Genomic DNA, 16,591 nt, shown 5'->3' with positions numbered 1-16,591 from the left:
TGCCACGTTCCTTGCCCAGCCATGGGCTAACCCCCAAAGGGGAGAGGCTGTCAGGGATAGATGGTCTCCTCTAGCTCCTGTCCTTGACCTGCCTCTCCCAGGCCCATTCCTGGATGCGGGCACCATGGCTCTGCTCCCCCAGACTTCCCCATGCAGAGCTCAGTGCAGAGGCTGACAGAGGCTGAAGACCCTGCTCATGACTCCCAAGGTTCTTGGTGGGGGGGGGGGCACTTGTGTCTGGCTCCGTCCTGCTGCTCCTGTGCCCGCTCCTCCCGTACCCCCACAGGCCCTGTGCCCGCTCCCCCGTACCCCCATAGGCCCTGTGCCCGCTCCCCCGTACCCCCACAGGCCCTGTGCCCGCTCCCCCGTACCCCCACAGGCCCTGTGCCCGCTCCCCCGTAACCTCACAGGCCCTGTGTCTGCTCCCCCGTAACCCCACAGGCCCTGTGTCTGCTCCTCCCGTACCCCCACAGGCCCTGTGCCCGCTCCCCCGTAACCTCACAGGCCCTGTGCCCGCTCCCCCGTAACCTCACAGGCCCTGTGTCTGCTCCTCCCGTACCCCCACAGGCCCTGTGCCCGCTCCCCCGTACCCCCATAGGCCCTGTGCCCGCTCCCCCGTAACCTCACAGGCCCTGTGTCTGCTCCTCCCGTACCAACACAGGCCCTGTGCCCGCTCCCCCATAGCCCCACAGGCCTTGTGCCCGCTCCCCCGTAACCTCACAGGCCCTGTGTCTGCTCCTCCCGTACCAACACAGGCCCTGTGCCCGCTCCCCCATAGCCCCACAGGCCTTGTGCCCGCTCCCCCGTAACCTCACAGGCCCTGTGCCCGCTCCTCCCGTACCCCCACAGGCCCTGTGCCCGCTCCCCCATAGCCCCACAGGCCTTGTGCCCGCTCCCCCCGTACCCCCACAGGCCTTGTGCCCGCTTCCCCCGTACCCCCACAGGCCTTGTGCCCGCTCCCCCCGTACCCCCACAGGCCTTGTGCCCGCTCCCCCCGTACCCCCACAGGCCCTGTGCCCGCTCCCCCCGTACCCCCACAGGCCTTGTGCCCGCTCCCCCCGTACCCCCACAGGCCTTGTGCCCGCTCCCCCGTAACCTCACAGGCCCTGTGCCCGCTCCTCCCGTACCCCCACAGGCCTTGTGCCCGCTCCCCCCGTACCCCCACAGGCCTTGTGCCCGCTCCACCGTAACCTCACAGGCCCTGTGCCCGCTCCCCCCGTACCCCCACAGGCCTTGTGCCCGCTCCCCCATAGCCCCACAGGCCTTGTGCCCGCTCCCCCGTACCCCCACAGGCCTTGTGCCCGCTCCCCCGTAACCTCACAGGCCCTGTGTCTGCTCCCTCGTAACCTCACAGGCCCTGTGCCCGCTCCTCCCGTACCCCCACAGGCCTTGTGCCCGCTCCCCCGTACCCCCACAGGCCTTGTGCCCGCTCCTCCCGTACCCCCACAGGCCCTGTGCCCGCTCCCCCGTAACCCCACAGGCCTTGTGCCCGCTCCCCCCGTACCCCCACAGGCCTTGTGCCCGCTCCCCCATAGCCCCACAGGCCTTGTGCCCGCTCCCCCGTACCCCCACAGGCCCTGTGCCCGCTCCTCCCGTACCCCCACAGGCCTTGTGTCCGCTTCCCCCGTAACCTCACAGGCCCTGTGTCTGCTCCCTCGTAACCTCACAGGCCCTGTGCCCGCTCCCCCCGTACCCCCACAGGCCCTGTGCCCGCTCCCCCGTACCCCCATAGGCCCTGTGCCCGCTTCCCCCATAGCCCCACAGGCCTTGTGCCCGCTCCTCCCGTACCCCCACAGGCCCTGTGCCCGCTTCCCCCATAGCCCCACAGGCCCTGTGCCCGCTCCTCCCGTACCCCCATAGGCCCTGTGCCCGCTTCCCCCATAGCCCCACAGGCCTTGTGCCCGCTCCTCCCGTACCCCCACAGGCCCTGTGCCCACTCCTCCCGTACCCCCACAGGCCCTGTGCCCGCTCCCCCGTACCCCCACAGGCCCTGTGCCCGCTCCTCCCGTACCCCCACAGGCCTTGTGCCCGCTCCCCCATAGCCCCACAGGCCTTGTGCCCGCTCCTCCCGTACCCCCACAGGCCCTGTGCCCGCTCCCCCATAGCCCCACAGGCCTTGTGCCCGCTCCTCCCGTACCCCCATAGGCCCTGTGCCCGCTTCCCCCATAGCCCCACAGGCCTTGTGCCTGCTCCCCCGTACCCCCACAGGCCTTGTGCCCGCTCCTCCCGTACCCCCACAGGCCTTGTGCCCGCTCCCCCGTAACCTCACAGGCCTTGTGTCTGCTCCTCCCGTACCCCCACAGACCTTGTGCCCGCTCCCCCCGTACCCCCACAGGCCCTGTGCCCGCTCCCCCGTACCCCCACAGGCCCTGTGCCCGCTCCTCCCGTACCCCCACAGGCCTTGTGCCTGCTCCCCCATAGCCCCACAGGCCCTGTGCCCGCTCCCCCGTAACCTCACAGGCCTTGTGCCCGCTTCCCCCATAGCCCCACAGGGCCTGTGCCCGCTCCCCCATAGCCCCACAGGCCTTGTGCCCGCTCCCCCCGTAACCTCACAGGCCCTGTGTCTGCTCCCCCGTAACCCCACAGGGCCTGTGTCTGCTCCCCCGTAACCCCACAAGCCCTGTGCCCGCTCCCCCCGTACTTGCGGTTCCTCTCTTTCACCACCATGCGGGTCATGCTCTGGATGCACTGCGCCCGGTAGTTCTCATAGTGGGTCTCTCGTGTCACATCCTTGAGGTCCTGCATGTGGGTCTTCACCAGCATGGTACGCAGTTTCACAAAGTCACAGTGCGCAGGGTTCTCCACTGCAGGGGAGGGGCCTGGCTTAGATGGGCAGATTTGGGGACACCCAGCAAAGCAGGGCCTCCCCGACATGGGTTGGGGAGCTGAGGGCTGAGGGAACAAATGACCCTGTACTGCAGAAAGGCAGAGCACTGCTTTGAGTTGGCCTGGCTCCATAGCTGCACGAGGGGACAATGAGGGCTAAGGAGGGCCCTGCTGCAGGCCGGGGACGTCACCCTGGCCTCCCCCAAATCACATGGAGGTGGGGCAGCACCTTAGTGCCCCCCGAGTACCCCCACTGAGATCGCCAGCCAGGACCTGTCTGGTGTGAGTGCCACGGCCCTGCCTGCTGAGACTGGCAGCAGTCCCCGTCCATGAGCACCACTGCCCTGGGGGTGAAGTGATCAATGGCTCCATGTCTAGCTGGCAGCCGGTATCAAGGGGAGTGCCCCAGGGGTCGGTCCTGGGGCCGGTTTTGTTCAATATCTTCATAAATGATCTGGACGATGGCGTGGATTGCACCCTCAGCAAGTTTGCAGATGACACTAAACTGGGAGGAGTGGTAGATACACTGGAGGGTAGGGATAGGATACAGAGGGACCTAGACAAATTGGAGGATTGGGCCAAAAGAAATCTGATGAGGTTCAACAAGGACAAGTGCAGAGTCCTGCACTTAGGATGGAAGAATCCTATGCACCGCTACAGACTAGGGACCGAATGGCTCGGCAGCAGTTCTGCAGAAAAGGTTCTAGGGGTTACAGTGGACGAGAAGTTGGATATGAGTCAACAGTGTGCCCTTGTTGCCAAGAAAGCCAATGGCATTTTGGGATGTATAAGTAGGGGCATTGACAGCAGATCGAGGGATGTGATTGTTCCCCTCTATTAGACATTGGTGAGGCCTCTTCTGGAGTACAGTGTCCAGTTTTGGGCCCCACACTACAAGAAGGATGTGGAAAAATTGGAAAGAGTCCAGTGGAGGGCAACAAAAATGATTAGGGAACTGGAACACATGACTTATGAGGAGAGGCTGAGGGAACTGGGTTTGTTTAGTCTACAGAAGAGAAGAATGAGGGGGGAATTTGATAGCTGCTTTCAACTACCTGAAAGGGGGTTCCAAAGAGGATGGCTCTAGACTGTTCTCAGTGGTAGCAGATGACAGAACAAGGAGTAATGGTCTCAAGTTGCAGTGGGGGAGGTTTAGGTTGGATATTAGGAAAAACTTTTTCACTATGAGGGTGGTGAAACACTGGAATGCGTTACCTAGGGAGGTGGTGGACTCTCCTTCCTTAGAAGTCTTTAAGGTCAGGCTTGACAAAGCCCTGGCTGGGATGATTTAGTCGGGGATCGGTCCTGCTTTGATCAGGGGGTTGGACTAGATGACCTCCTGAGGTCCCTTCCAACCCTGATATTTTATTATTCTATTCTATGATTCTATGGAGTTGGGTGCAGGAACATGGAAGAGGATGTGGTCCCTGAGCCACTGAGCTACAAGCCAAACCCGCCTTACCTTCCACGATGCCCCAGGGATACAGTCGCCCACGGACTCGCTTTCCTTTGGCCTCCACAACTGTGTTGCTGCCGATCACAGCGAAAGGAATGCTCTCCTGGAACAGAGCCATGGGGTTACTCCTGGCCATGGCCTCCCCTATCCCCGGGTGCCCTGGGACCCCATGGTCCATCTGCACTGGAGTGGGTAGTGTCATTCCCCATGTGGGCAGACACACCCGCAGTAGCTTGCTCACTGCACGGGTGTAGCTCTGGCTGCACAGGTGATGGGGCAGGCTGGCTGCCCTGAGAACAATCCCATTGGAGCTCCTACACAGGCTAGCGCGGGTGAGTCCACCAAAGTGTAAGTTACACGGCCAGCTCCAGTGTAGATGCACCCTCTGTTTGCTCTGCAGTCCAGCTAACAAGCCTGGCATGGGAGTGCAAGTAGCTTTCCATTACTGGCACTGCTTCCCCTCGAGATCAGCACTCAGGGTAGGAGCGGGGCCAGCGGGAGAGAAAGTGGAGCAGTGAGAGAGATGGGCTGGAAGAGAGAAGCCAGCTGCAAAGGGTCACACAAGGTTGGTGGTACCAGGTATGCCCCACTGAACAGGAGCTGGAGCACCCCAGAGCAATGGCTGGAAAGGACCTGGAGAGCTGCTGCTGGCTAGGAGTGGAAGAGCCATGTAAACTGACGGTTCAATGGGAGCTGGAGCGGGCTTGGGTCTGGGCCCAGCCGCTGATCTAGGAGCCCCGCAGCAGTGGAGAGCGGGGGCTGGACTTGCGACAAATCACCATTGTGTTAATCCTGCTGCAATTCCTGCCAGCTGGGCCGGGAAACAGCATTTTACTGGCCCTCCCGGTCCTTTCTGCATGCCTGTCACTCAGAAACTCACCTCCCATCCTCTCAGTAGCCAGCAGTGATCACTGGCGGATCCCCTACCAACCCAGACAACCAACTGGATGGCTGCCCCTCCCTCCGCTCCATACAGCAGAGTGTGATGCTGGGGTCCACCATCTGGGCCTGATGTGCCATGCTACATTAGCTTGGTACATTGCGCTGGGCCACCACCCTGGTTCTGTGCCCCCCCCGCTGCTCAGAATGACAGCACCATGACGGTGACACTGCTGGCTGGTCCTGTTGGCTTGGCTAAGGCAGTCTGCTCGCTGTGGCAAGACCAGCAGCCTGTCAGTCCCACTGGAGAGGCCTTCCTCCCCAGGCAGCCTCCTTCCATGAAGCTTTTTGTCCCATCTGGAGAAGCTGCCCGTGGCCACATTAACCTGTAGCTCCTCTGTGCACTCTGGGTATTACCCTGCTGGCCGGTATTTAACCACCATCCTGCATGGCAGCAGGTGCAATACCATCCCGGCACTGGGTGGTTCTGTAACGCAGGTCTGCCACGCTGTCCTCCTCCCACTCTGCTGCCTGCGTGGGACGGGGCAGCTGCAGCGCCCCCATGACAAGCCCCCCAGCTCGGTGCTGCCCTTCGTTGCTTGCGGCCTCCCTGCCAGCGCTGTGGCTGTGCCAGGCCACGGGGAGCCCAGGATGGAGGCTGGGAGATGCCATTGCAGGCGTGATCCTGCCCACGCCGGACTCAGTGGCAGGTTGGCGATAGACGCGAGCGGGAGCAGGCCCAGGGTGCTTTACAGGCCACTCTGGCAAAGGAGCCGGGAACTCAGCTGACGCACTCGACAGTTTGTGTCCAGCTCTCCTCACTGCCAGCAGCGGTCAGCAACTAATAACACCGAGTCCCCGTGACCGTGGTCTATATTCTTTCCTACAGGTTTCTTTTAAAAGATTTATTGTCAAAGGCACCTGTGACTCTGCTGGCTCTGAAATCTCCCTAGCCTTGCATTCACACCTGGGCACTGTCTCTCTCTAGTGCTTTCCCCCCAGGGTTCTTCTAATGCCCGTACTTTGGAAGACCTTGCTGCCTTAGTCCTTTGGTACATGTCCACTCATTCCTTTATCTGCCGCTGGTCGCTCTTCCTCCAAACCCTGGGCTGGTTCTGAATACGGACTGGTCTGGTTGCTTCCCCAACACGCTGCATTTTCAGGGTGTCAGATCTCTGAGCAGCCCCTCCTGCAGCCACACTGGCTGATTCGTACTCCTTGCCTCTTTCCTTTTCAGAGGATCTAGCCTTTGGGGATCCCCCACTCTTCTCCCATGCCTGTGGATTTCAACCCTCCCTCCCATTGCTCCTTACTCACTAGATCAGGTGATTCTCCAAAACTGGCTAATGCCCAGATGCTGCTGTGTTCTGCACGTACCTTGTGGGGTCTAATTCCATTACCTCCTGTTCTTGGTCGGAGCCTCCCTCCCAGTAAGCAGATGATCCAGGAAGGTTTCCCTTCTGGCTGGACTACAAAGCTTCCCTTCTCAGAGTGTAGAAGCCACTGGGCTGAGGTATGTCTGGCTGCATTTGTCACACCAGATATACCTGGGGCTTAGCAGGCAACTCTGACCCTGTTCCCTGAGCTGCATTCAGTGGGACAGCCGCTCTCACCCGCTCACCTTCAGTGCCTGGTCCTGCAGCTTGAAATCCTCATCTTCATCAGAGTCGCACTCAGGGAACTGGTAGATCCGGATCCCATAATGTTCGATTTCCTCTCTAATCTGAACAAAGAAACAACCCCCAAGACTGATGGCTCTGGCGCTCAGCCCTCATTTTAAGGGCATCCCAGGAGAGAGAGGAATACGTTATGCTCACCTACATGCCAACTACTGTCTGTTCTTCCATCTCACACTGAACAGTAGAATCCAGACACCAGTGGTTCATTTCCTATGGTTTCCAAACAGGCCAGGTCCCTGACATGGTACACGGGCTGCTTTCTGCCAGTTCTGACCATTGTCTCGTGCCCCAGGAACCCTCTGGCACACACGGTGTGGCAGCTGCTCTCTCTGCAGCCTGGCCTGTACCTCTGTCCCTCTTCTCACCAATCCTCAGACTCCATGAGGCCACAGGGACCAGCTCTTGTCTCTTACATCCTCCATTTCAGAGGGGTTGCACCCTGCTGTCCCTTCCCTTAGTATCCTGTAGGACTCTGCAGCTCCCTCTCCTGTCCTGTCCTCTCCCATTCCTGGGATCCTGAGGGGGGCACTCGGGACTCTGGGAGCAGCCCTACAGAAATGCCTGTTTAGAACAGGCCTTGGCTACACTGACCCAACGGGATGGAATACCCCAGGCGCAGCAGCACCCGAGGAGCGATGGCCGAGGCTGGGGCGTAGACGGAGCTCATTGTACCACGGCGGTGCCCAGACACGTGCAGGACACCCTGGCTGAGTCCCGGGAAGCATATAGCTGCTCCCCTAGCTGTCAATGGTTAACGGTGCAGGTGGGAAATTGTGGCTCCCATTTGCCAGAACAGATGCAGTGCCAGAGTGAAAGACTCTGTGTTAGCCAGGGACGGGGGTGGGAGGAGCATTCCATTACTTGGGCTGGGGGGAGGGAGGAATTCAGAGGTAGCCAGGCCTCCTCTCACCTTGCTTTTCTTGCGCTCCACCTCTGAGGGCGTCAGGGTGTCAGCTTTCGCCAGGATGGGCACAATGTTCACCCGCTGATGGAGAGCTCTCATGAATTCCACATCCAGGGGACGAAGGCTGCCGACAGAGAGCAGAGTTAGCCCTGTGTAAACTGGGGCTGGATGTTCTCCTCGCTACAGGACTCTGGCAGAGCGAGCATCCACCAAGCACTGCCCTGGCAGTGCGAGCTGGGAACTCCAGTGTGAGCTTCCCCAGAGCAGTGCCCTGGCAATGCCCAGCCAGGACTGCAGCAGTGCGAGCATCCTCCAAGCACTGCCCCCCCCACTGCCCGCTGAGCCCCCTGCAATGCAAGTGTTCCCAGAGCAGCCCTCAGCCAAGAGTCCTGCAGCAGCCCAGTCAGCGCTTGGCTGGGAGTCCAGAGCTGGGAGCGCCACACTATGGGCCCACCCAGGGCCCGCACTCAGTCACTGAGCTGCAAGCCTTGCTCGCTAGGGCCATGTCTCGGCCTTGTGGGCAAGGTGGTTTTAGCCTTCTCAGGGAAGGCGGGAGGAGCGGCTGCGACAGGAGTTCCCAGACCCGTGTCCGAAGGGTGAGATGACGTAGAGGCAGCAGTGCACGCGGTTGTCCTGGATGTTCTTCCGGTTCAGGCCACTCTCGTCCCGGAAATATTGCTCGAATTGCTGATCTATGTAATCAGCCACAGGTTTCCAGCTGTGGAGAGAGGGGACAGGCTGGAGAAAGCCAAGTGAAGCCAGTGCCCGTTGCACCGGCCGGCATGTTAAAAGAACTCTCTGTACTAGGAAATGTAAGACCGTCAGCTTGGAATTACCCTGCTTCCACTGTCCTGCAGGGAGATGCTGCCCCTCTCCAGCCCGGACCCAGTTGCGAGAAGCTACGAGCTTCACTAGTGCTGAAATACAGGGATGACTGCACCAGAACCCAGGCCGGCATCTGATCTATGACAGTGCAAATGGCGGCGGGCAATCGGGGGAAATTCTTATCCTCCTCTTTCAGCCTTGCATCCCAGATTAACCTCACAGGCCTGGGGAACTGTCCTTCATCCAGGCCTCCGCTAAGATAACACAGCATGCGTAAAAGCACATCATAAAGTGCTAGAAATGTAACAGAGCCACCCCTCGCCTGACAGAAGTGATGTGCCAAATCAGGAGATCTGGGACTCTGCTATTAGACCCATGTTGCGATAGCTGCCTCTTTAGCTCAGGCGGTAGAAGCTCCTGCTTTCCCCCCGTGGTGCCAGGTTCAGTGACCCCGATGACCCACACACAGGCACTGCACTGTCTATGAGCACTAGCCTGCAATCTGCTCCCACAGGCAGGAAGACAAACCACAGATCCCGCTGCCCCCTGTGCTGCTGCTGTCTCACAAAGCCTTGTGTAGCCCACTGGACAGGGGAGAGTTGGGCCTCCTGTACAGGTCAGCCCACAGGGAGCAGCAGTTAACGTAGAAGAGGTCTGAGCTATGGACCTAAAGATGGCGGGTTCACACCCAGCTGCTAAGCCAGGGGAGCAGTAAATATAGACACGTATAGCTGCTAGGGAGAGGAGCCTGGTGTGACTGATAGCAGGGGTCTAGACTCTAAGCTGTGCTATGAGAAGTGAATGGGGACACTGTACTAACATTCGTTATGCTGGGGCAGTTTACTATTTACTGGGTTAATGGGAACTGGCTGTTTGCGGTAGCCTGAGACTGAGAGCAGTTGTTGGGGTGGGATTTTGCCTGTGTCCAGGGCAGGAAAGCCTGGTCCTGAACTTATCATAGAATCACAGAATCATAGAATATCAGGGTTGGAAGGGACCTCAGGAGGTCATCTAGTCCAACCCCCTGCTCAAAAGCAGGACCCATCCCCAATTAAATCATCCCAGCCAGGGTTTTGTCAAGCCTGACCTTAAAAACTTCTAAGGAAGGAGATTCCACCACCTCCCTACGCAACGCATTCCAGTGTTTCACCATCCTCCTAGTGAAAACGTTTTTCCTAATATCCAACCTAAACCTCCCCCACTGCAACTTGAGACCATTACTCCTTGTCCTGTCCTCTTCCACCACTGAGAATAGTCTAGAACCATCCTCTCTGGAACCACCTCTCAGGTAGTTGAAAGCAGCTATTTGATTTAAGAGAGCAGCCTCGCTCTCCTCCACACCTATTACGGGGGGGAAGAGGGTGCTGTGTATCTGTCACCAGTTTGAATCCTGCCCAGTGTAGCTCCCACACATGTCTGGGGGCTCTGCCCCATTTCCAGCTCCCACCGCCCCATGCACCCCTGTGCTCTGCATTACACTGTAAGCTATTCAGGGCAGGGCTGTCTCTGACGTGTGTTCAGACAGAGCAGAGCACCATTGGGGCATGCCCCTCTGTGCAGCAGGAACCACAGCTGCCTCCCTGGGCATGTGGCAGAGTCGGTCCCACTGTGACTGCCACAGGGCGGGTGGGAAGCAGATCAAACAAACAGAGAAAAAGCCACTCATCTTTTCTGGTAAATCTCTCTGTCTCTGGGCCGGTCTCAACATCTGTTGGGGTCTGGGTCAGGATTGTTGGACTTTTAAGGTTGGCCATATGGGTTGTCTGATCTGTAGCTGTGTCTGGGGAAAGGCAGTGTTCCCAGTGGGTAGAGCACTGAACTGGGACTCAGGAGACCTGGGTTCTAGTCCCAGCTCTGCCACCGGCTGGGTGACCTTGGGCAAGTCACTGTCCCATGCCTCAGTTTCCCCATCGGTAAAATGAGGATAAGGACCCTACCCTCTGGAGATCTGTTTAAGAGCTAGGTGGCATTATTTCCTTTACTTCCGTTGGTTTAAACTACAGTGTTTCTCTGTACCACGAACTAGACTTACTGGCAGAAATGAATCCAGAACAATGGGGCTTGTTAAAGGGCAAAGCTCACACCACAGGTGGGGTCAGGACCTGCATGCACACATCCTTTTGGTGGATGTAAGAGCTGGAGTGCGCCAGGCTGGCTTTCCAAAGTAATTTTCCTGGCTGAGTCCCTCACATTGTGCAGATAAATCACAGGAGCAACAAACAGCCAGACCAGACCGGACATTTACCTCGCAAGGCAGCCTGGGAAGCCAGGAATTCTGTTCCAGCCATGAACATTGCCACCTTGTTCAGCTCCCTCTCTGGGGTCACCAATAACTGTACAGACAAGCCCTGACCCCAGGACTGCACTCTGGGATTGGCCCCTTTGTACACGATGGCTCAGTTACTACCGCTTTTATGTTCCTCTCTCCAGACCGGTGTCTTCCCCATGCAACCACTCAGCACCAGGCTTCCAGGCCATTAGCAGAAAGCCTGATTTGTACCCCGAGCCTCCTCCAGTCTCTGCTGCCCCCCCTGCCCCCACCGGATGTGAGCAGTTCAGTGAGGCAGGGCTCACCTGCTCAAGCCAGCTGGTTTGTGTGCAGCGGCCTGTGCTCATCTAGTACTTGGTATCATTTATGTTCTCTCCAGGGGCCAGACTGCCCAGTGTGTGTGGCTGCCCGGGCTCCTGCTCATCCTGCCAGGCGAACTGCGGAGCCATGGCCCCTTCCTCTCCCGTGGGACATACCATTCCGTGTTGTTCACGGCGTCGCCGAATCCTGGGGTGTCCACAATGGTCAGGCGCAGTTTGACCCCCTTCTCCTCAATGTCCACCACGTGTTTGGTGATCTCCACTGTCTGAGTAATGCGCTCTGGAACAGCAACAGAAGCAGTCAGTGGGTTGATCCGGCAGGGGCCAGGGGGAGCCGAGCTTGGCTGCACCAGGACGGTGGAGGCCCAGATCTGTTACCTGTGCACAGCTGCAGGGCCAGCCTGTGCCAGGTACCTGGGGGTGATGCAGAGCTGTGCTGTGCCAGCGAGCTCTAGCAGGGATGGTCTCAGATCCTCAGCACAAAGAGGCAGGACCATGGCCTGGGCTCTTCTCAGCTCCTCCCCTTGCTCTCTGGGGAGATCTGTGCCTCACGGATGCTCAGAGGGGACAGCCCTTGTGCTCTCCTGACTGCAGGCCCCTCGACTGGGACTGGCCCTTGTTCAGGGGTGCAAGGGCTGGGGTGAGAGAGCTCCAGGCTCCCTCTTCCTCCCTGCATGCCTGTGCCTGTGGAACCTGGAGCACTGCTCCACTGCTCTGGTGGTAACGCACGGCGGGCGGGGAGCATGTTGGGAGGTAGAAAGAGACGAGTGGAGAAGAGGCAGCTGCAGGGCTCCCCTGAAAGAGCGGAAAAGGGGAAGCAGCCCCAGTTGGGGAGCGTCTAGGCAGGGCGGCATGAAGGGAGTGATGGGAGAATCAGTCCCATGGTGATTTCCAGAGGAGTCCGGGCTCTTTACACTCACCAGGGCAGGGCAAGCAGGCTGAGCAGAAGCCGCTCCCTGGCCATGCCCAAGGCCCCTTGCTGCAGTTTGTGGCTACATTATCAATGCCACACTGCTCCAGTGCCTTGGAGGGGGAACTCGGTGCAGGGAGGGTTGCAGCCCTGGGGCCCGAGCGAAGGCCACACCAGCACTGCTTAGAGATGGGAGCTCCCGCGGCTGCGGTGTGGGGACAGTGAAGATGTGGGCACTGCCTGTCATGGTCCTGCACCACAGCGAAGGAGCTGGCCTGCTGTAGACTGACCATACAGAAACAAATCTGGGTCGTCCCCGGAGAGCCCCAAACACACTGCTCAGGGCCCTGGCTGTGACAGGCGCTTGGCTCCCGTGCAGCTCCCCAGACCCTGAGAAGAGAAGCTCGGTCAGGACCCATCCCAGCCCTGGAGGAGCTGATTCTGGGGGCTGACATGCCAGGAAATGTGCGAGTCCCCCCTCCCCCTGCTCAGCTAATGCAGCGGAGCCCTTTGGATTGTGTAAATGGGCCTGGAGTCATTTCAGCATCTGTGACTGTCTGCCATTTAACCCTCCCTTTTCAGAGGCTATTCCTGAGGCGCGGCGTTCTACGGCTCCAAGCCAACGTGCAGCACTGGGCCCAACGGCACCTTGGCACACGGCAGGCGGGAGTCATTTGGCAGAGGCCTTCACTCTGCCTTTGTCATTGGTTGGGCTGCACACTTTCAGGGCTGATTCAGACAGCCTTAAGCGGGGTGTCCCCAGGCAGGGGTTCAGCCTTCTCCATACCGGACCAGCTCCAACAGGCCAGAGGGGAGCAATGGACCCCAGTGCCAAGCTGTGCGTGGGCAGGGAGGAACGGGGACAATGCACTGCCACAGAGGCAGCAGACCCCCAATTCTTGTGGGATGGGGGAGAGCTATACAGAGTTCCCTCTGTGCATGGCTGAGGGGTACAATGCTGCCTCCACGCCCCCAGTACCTGGGCACTGACCACAGCCAGGTGTAACACACACACAGGACTCTGCCCTGGCCGCTAGGGGCATCTCTCCTGTCCTTTTGGGGGGTTGATTTCCTGTGGGAGGGGAGTGTGACATTGCACTCCATAAGCTTTATGAAGGTATGCTTATTAATGTGAATATGATGTAACTGGAATATGCTTTATGCAAAAGGTCTCTTGTAAGGTATCATTACAAAGCTTATAATCTACTGAGTGTGGTCATCCTATTTGTATGCATGTACCATTCTTGTATTGGAAGCTAGAAATATGAAGTATAATGCTGAGGTCCTATTGTAATTATGCAAGGTATGGGCCATTAATGGTGGTTTAGAATCTTGATGGCTCCCATTGACTAGGACAATTGGTTGTAGATGGTTTATTTACCTGCAAGCCTTCCTGTGTATGTGTGGGCCAGCCCTTGGATAATGAAAAATGAAGTCTCACAGGACATGTGACCATGTCACATGACACTGGAATCCATCTTAAATCTGGTACTTTTCCATTTAGAAGGACGGGTGGGAACCCAGAGAGACAAAAGATTCCCGCCTTGTGCCAAAGCTATAAAAGGGGGTGGAGCAGGACAAAGCGGTCCCAGTCATGAGAAAACCCCTAGTTTCCACCTAAGATGTCTGCTGGAACTAACAAGGACTGTACCAGGGGAAAGGATTGGGCCCAGACTAGGAAGGCATCCAGTCTGTGAAAGAAGCTTATTGGAACATCTCTGAGGGTGAGATATTACCTGTAATCAGTTTCTTAATGTACTAGGCTTAGACTTGCGTGTTTTTGCTTTATTTTGCTTGGTGACTTATTTTGTTCTGCCTGTTATTACTTGAAACCACTTAAATCTTACTTTTTATACTTAATAAAATCACTTTTGTTTATTAATTAACCCAGAGTAAGTGATTAGTATCTGGGGGAACAAACAGCTGTGCATATCTCTCTATCAGAGAAGAGTGAGGGGGGATTTGATAGCAGCCTTCAACTACCTGAAAGCGGGTTCCAAAGAGGGACGGAGCCAGGCTGTTCTCAGTGATGGCAGATGACAGAACAAGGAGTAATGGTCTCAAGTTGCAGTGGGGGAGGTCTAGGTTGGAAATTAGGAAACACTATTTCACTTGGAGGGTGGTGAAGCACTGGAATGGGCTACCTAGGTGGTGGTGGAATCTCCATCCTTAGGGGTTTTTAAGGCCCGGCTTGACAAAGCCCTGGCTGGGATGATTTAGTTGGTGTTGGTCCTGCTTTGGGCAGGGGGTTGGACTAGTTGACCTCCTGAGGTCTCTTCCAACCCAAATCTTCAATGATTCTATGAATTCCAAACTCACCGGGAACGTTCTCAGCAGGGGTGGCCAGAATGCTATTGATTTGGGGACAACTCAGAAGAGGGAAAGTGGAGACACATGGAGCATAGGCAGCTGTTGATTGCACTCTGCTCGCCGGCCTAAGAGAGCCGAATGTGTGGACATCCTGAAGGAGAGGGGAGAACTAATGGTTCTCTCAGCTGGGAGCCCGGGACAGAGGCTCAGCCAACAGGGGCAGCCAGAGGAGAGGGGAGAGAGGCCTTCATTCCTTCAAGCCTGCTCCAGGTGGGCAAGAGTCCACCCTCCCTTCCAGTCTGGGGGGAAGAAAGGTACTTGGGGGTGGGGGGAGGAGAGGCACTGGCATGGGCGGAGAATGGGGGAGCCTCTGCAAGGGAGGGGGATGGGAGGATGGCATGAAGTGAGCTCAGGGGAGAGGGGAATGCAGGGATGCCGGGAGCCCTTGGTGCGTATAGTGAGCTCAGCTATGCGTGTGCACTCCCCTCAGACAGTCCCTGGGCTACTGTCACAAAGGGGCCCAGGCACCTCACCACCTCGTTAAGTGTCACTGGCATCTGCAAACCCCTCGCTTGGCTGCCACCGAACCCTGCAGGTGCCTAAACTCGACGGTTTCCGAGTGGAAGTTCCACACACACGGATGCTTCTGCCTCAGGGCATCGCACTACAGGCCCCCGGCAGGCCTGCAGCACCTGAGCCCCGGTGCGAGCCACGAATGGGGCATTCCTCCACTGCACTCTGCTGCAGGCCCCGATCCCACAAGCACGCTCCCAGCCCGCCCCGCTCCACACAAAGCAGCCAGGAGAAGCAGAGGAGCAGGGGTTCCCTGCTACCCGCCAGCCCAGCAGGCAGGGCACTCACCCGGGAGAAGAGACGTGTGGTTCTGGTCCCCCTGCTCCAATTGCTCTAATTCTGTACCCACCATGGAACTGCTTCACCAGGAGAGACTGAGGAGCCCAGGGAAGAACAGCACCTGGCGAGCGCACTCGCCTGGGAGGGGCAGATTGTTGGATCATATTAAAGAAGTTCTATATTAAAATCACAAATGAGTTTGATTCCCCAGAGTTTCAATTCCAGGGTATTACTAATTAAGAGGTCTCTTGGTTTTTGGTACTGTTTCTCTCCCTGTATGTGTGAAACTTGCAAGCTGCTAATTGCATTAGTACTTTCTAAGACAGAGTCTGTTCTCAAAGCAATTCACACAGAGAGAGACTCAAAGCAATACTCTGTAACAACAGAAACAGCACCCAGAGACTCCCCGCCCTTTTGTTGTACTAACAATTGTGATTAAAATAGAGATAGAGGATGTATGTGGATGGATGCTTGGTGTGGATAATAACTGAATGATCAGGGAGGTGCCAGCCTAAGAATCCAGTGTCCATCGGCTGAAGAAGGCGTCAAGTGGAAATAATCAGAGGACCCCCGGAGGGCAGACTGGAATCCACCCAGCAGCCTCAAGAATGGGAGAACCAAAGAACAAGATACATCTGGCAGCACGGAGCCATCAGGAATGTGACATCTGCTGATTGATTCAGCAACAGCATGATGAAGCAATTCCCATAGACTGGCATAGGAAGAAATTCCTATAAAAATGGACTCTGGAAAGTGAGAACTTTGGGGTCTGATTCTGCAAACCAACTTCCAGGAGCGTCAGATGAGCATCTGACAAGGCCCTGCTCCCTCCTCATGTCCAGGTCACCTGGCCAGTGGCTTGGCATGAGCAACTCTAAGGCTGGTAACTATGATAACAACCTTGCAGAACCTGTGTGTGTGTGTGTTTGTATGAATGAATGTGTGAATAAATATGAGATTGAATGGAATGTTATAGCTATAACTAACTGCTTACTATGATTCTTTCTGTACCCACAATAAATGTGGTATTTTGCCTTTTCCCCTTTAATAAGATCCTGCTGGTTTTTATTTTATTGGTATAACAAGATCCCTGTTCACAGCTCTTCTGCTCAGGCCAGGAGAGTGCTCCAGCCAGTGGGCGAGAGGCTAGGGGCTCATGGCAAGCAGAGACAGGCGCTGCTCTGCAGCTTGGATTGAGGTGCTGAACTCCCTTAGGGGCGGAGCTTAGGACACCTCCCTCTCGTCAACATCTCCCATTGGCTAGCTTAGCGTGCTGGCTTTTGTGGATCCCGTTCTCAGCCGCCAATCTCTCCCGCCACACAGGAATCCCAGTGATCTAGACACCAAAGTTAGGTGTTGCA

At 57.2% G+C, this 16,591-nt stretch overlaps 1 protein-coding gene across 1 annotated transcript in view; it reads right to left on the bottom strand.

Annotated features, from left to right (window-relative positions):
- Window positions 1-16,591, bottom strand: part of SEPTIN4 (septin 4) — a 50,178-nt gene that overhangs the window by 22,207 nt on the left and 11,380 nt on the right. Inside the window, exons 4-9 of the mRNA XM_077836448.1 lie at window positions 11,315-11,438; window positions 8,328-8,462; window positions 7,751-7,868; window positions 6,783-6,884; window positions 4,289-4,385; window positions 2,642-2,804 (exon numbers count right to left, since the gene is read on the bottom strand). Of these exons, the coding sequence (XP_077692574.1) occupies window positions 2,642-2,804; window positions 4,289-4,385; window positions 6,783-6,884; window positions 7,751-7,868; window positions 8,328-8,462; window positions 11,315-11,438 (739 nt within the window). The remainder of the gene's footprint in view (window positions 1-2,641; window positions 2,805-4,288; window positions 4,386-6,782; window positions 6,885-7,750; window positions 7,869-8,327; window positions 8,463-11,314; window positions 11,439-16,591) is intronic.

The sequence above is a fragment of the Eretmochelys imbricata genome, chromosome 17, assembly GCF_965152235.1.
Source record: "Eretmochelys imbricata isolate rEreImb1 chromosome 17, rEreImb1.hap1, whole genome shotgun sequence".
Taxonomy (NCBI): Eukaryota; Metazoa; Chordata; order Testudines; family Cheloniidae; genus Eretmochelys; species Eretmochelys imbricata.
This window is presented reverse-complemented; position numbering and strand designations above follow the sequence as displayed.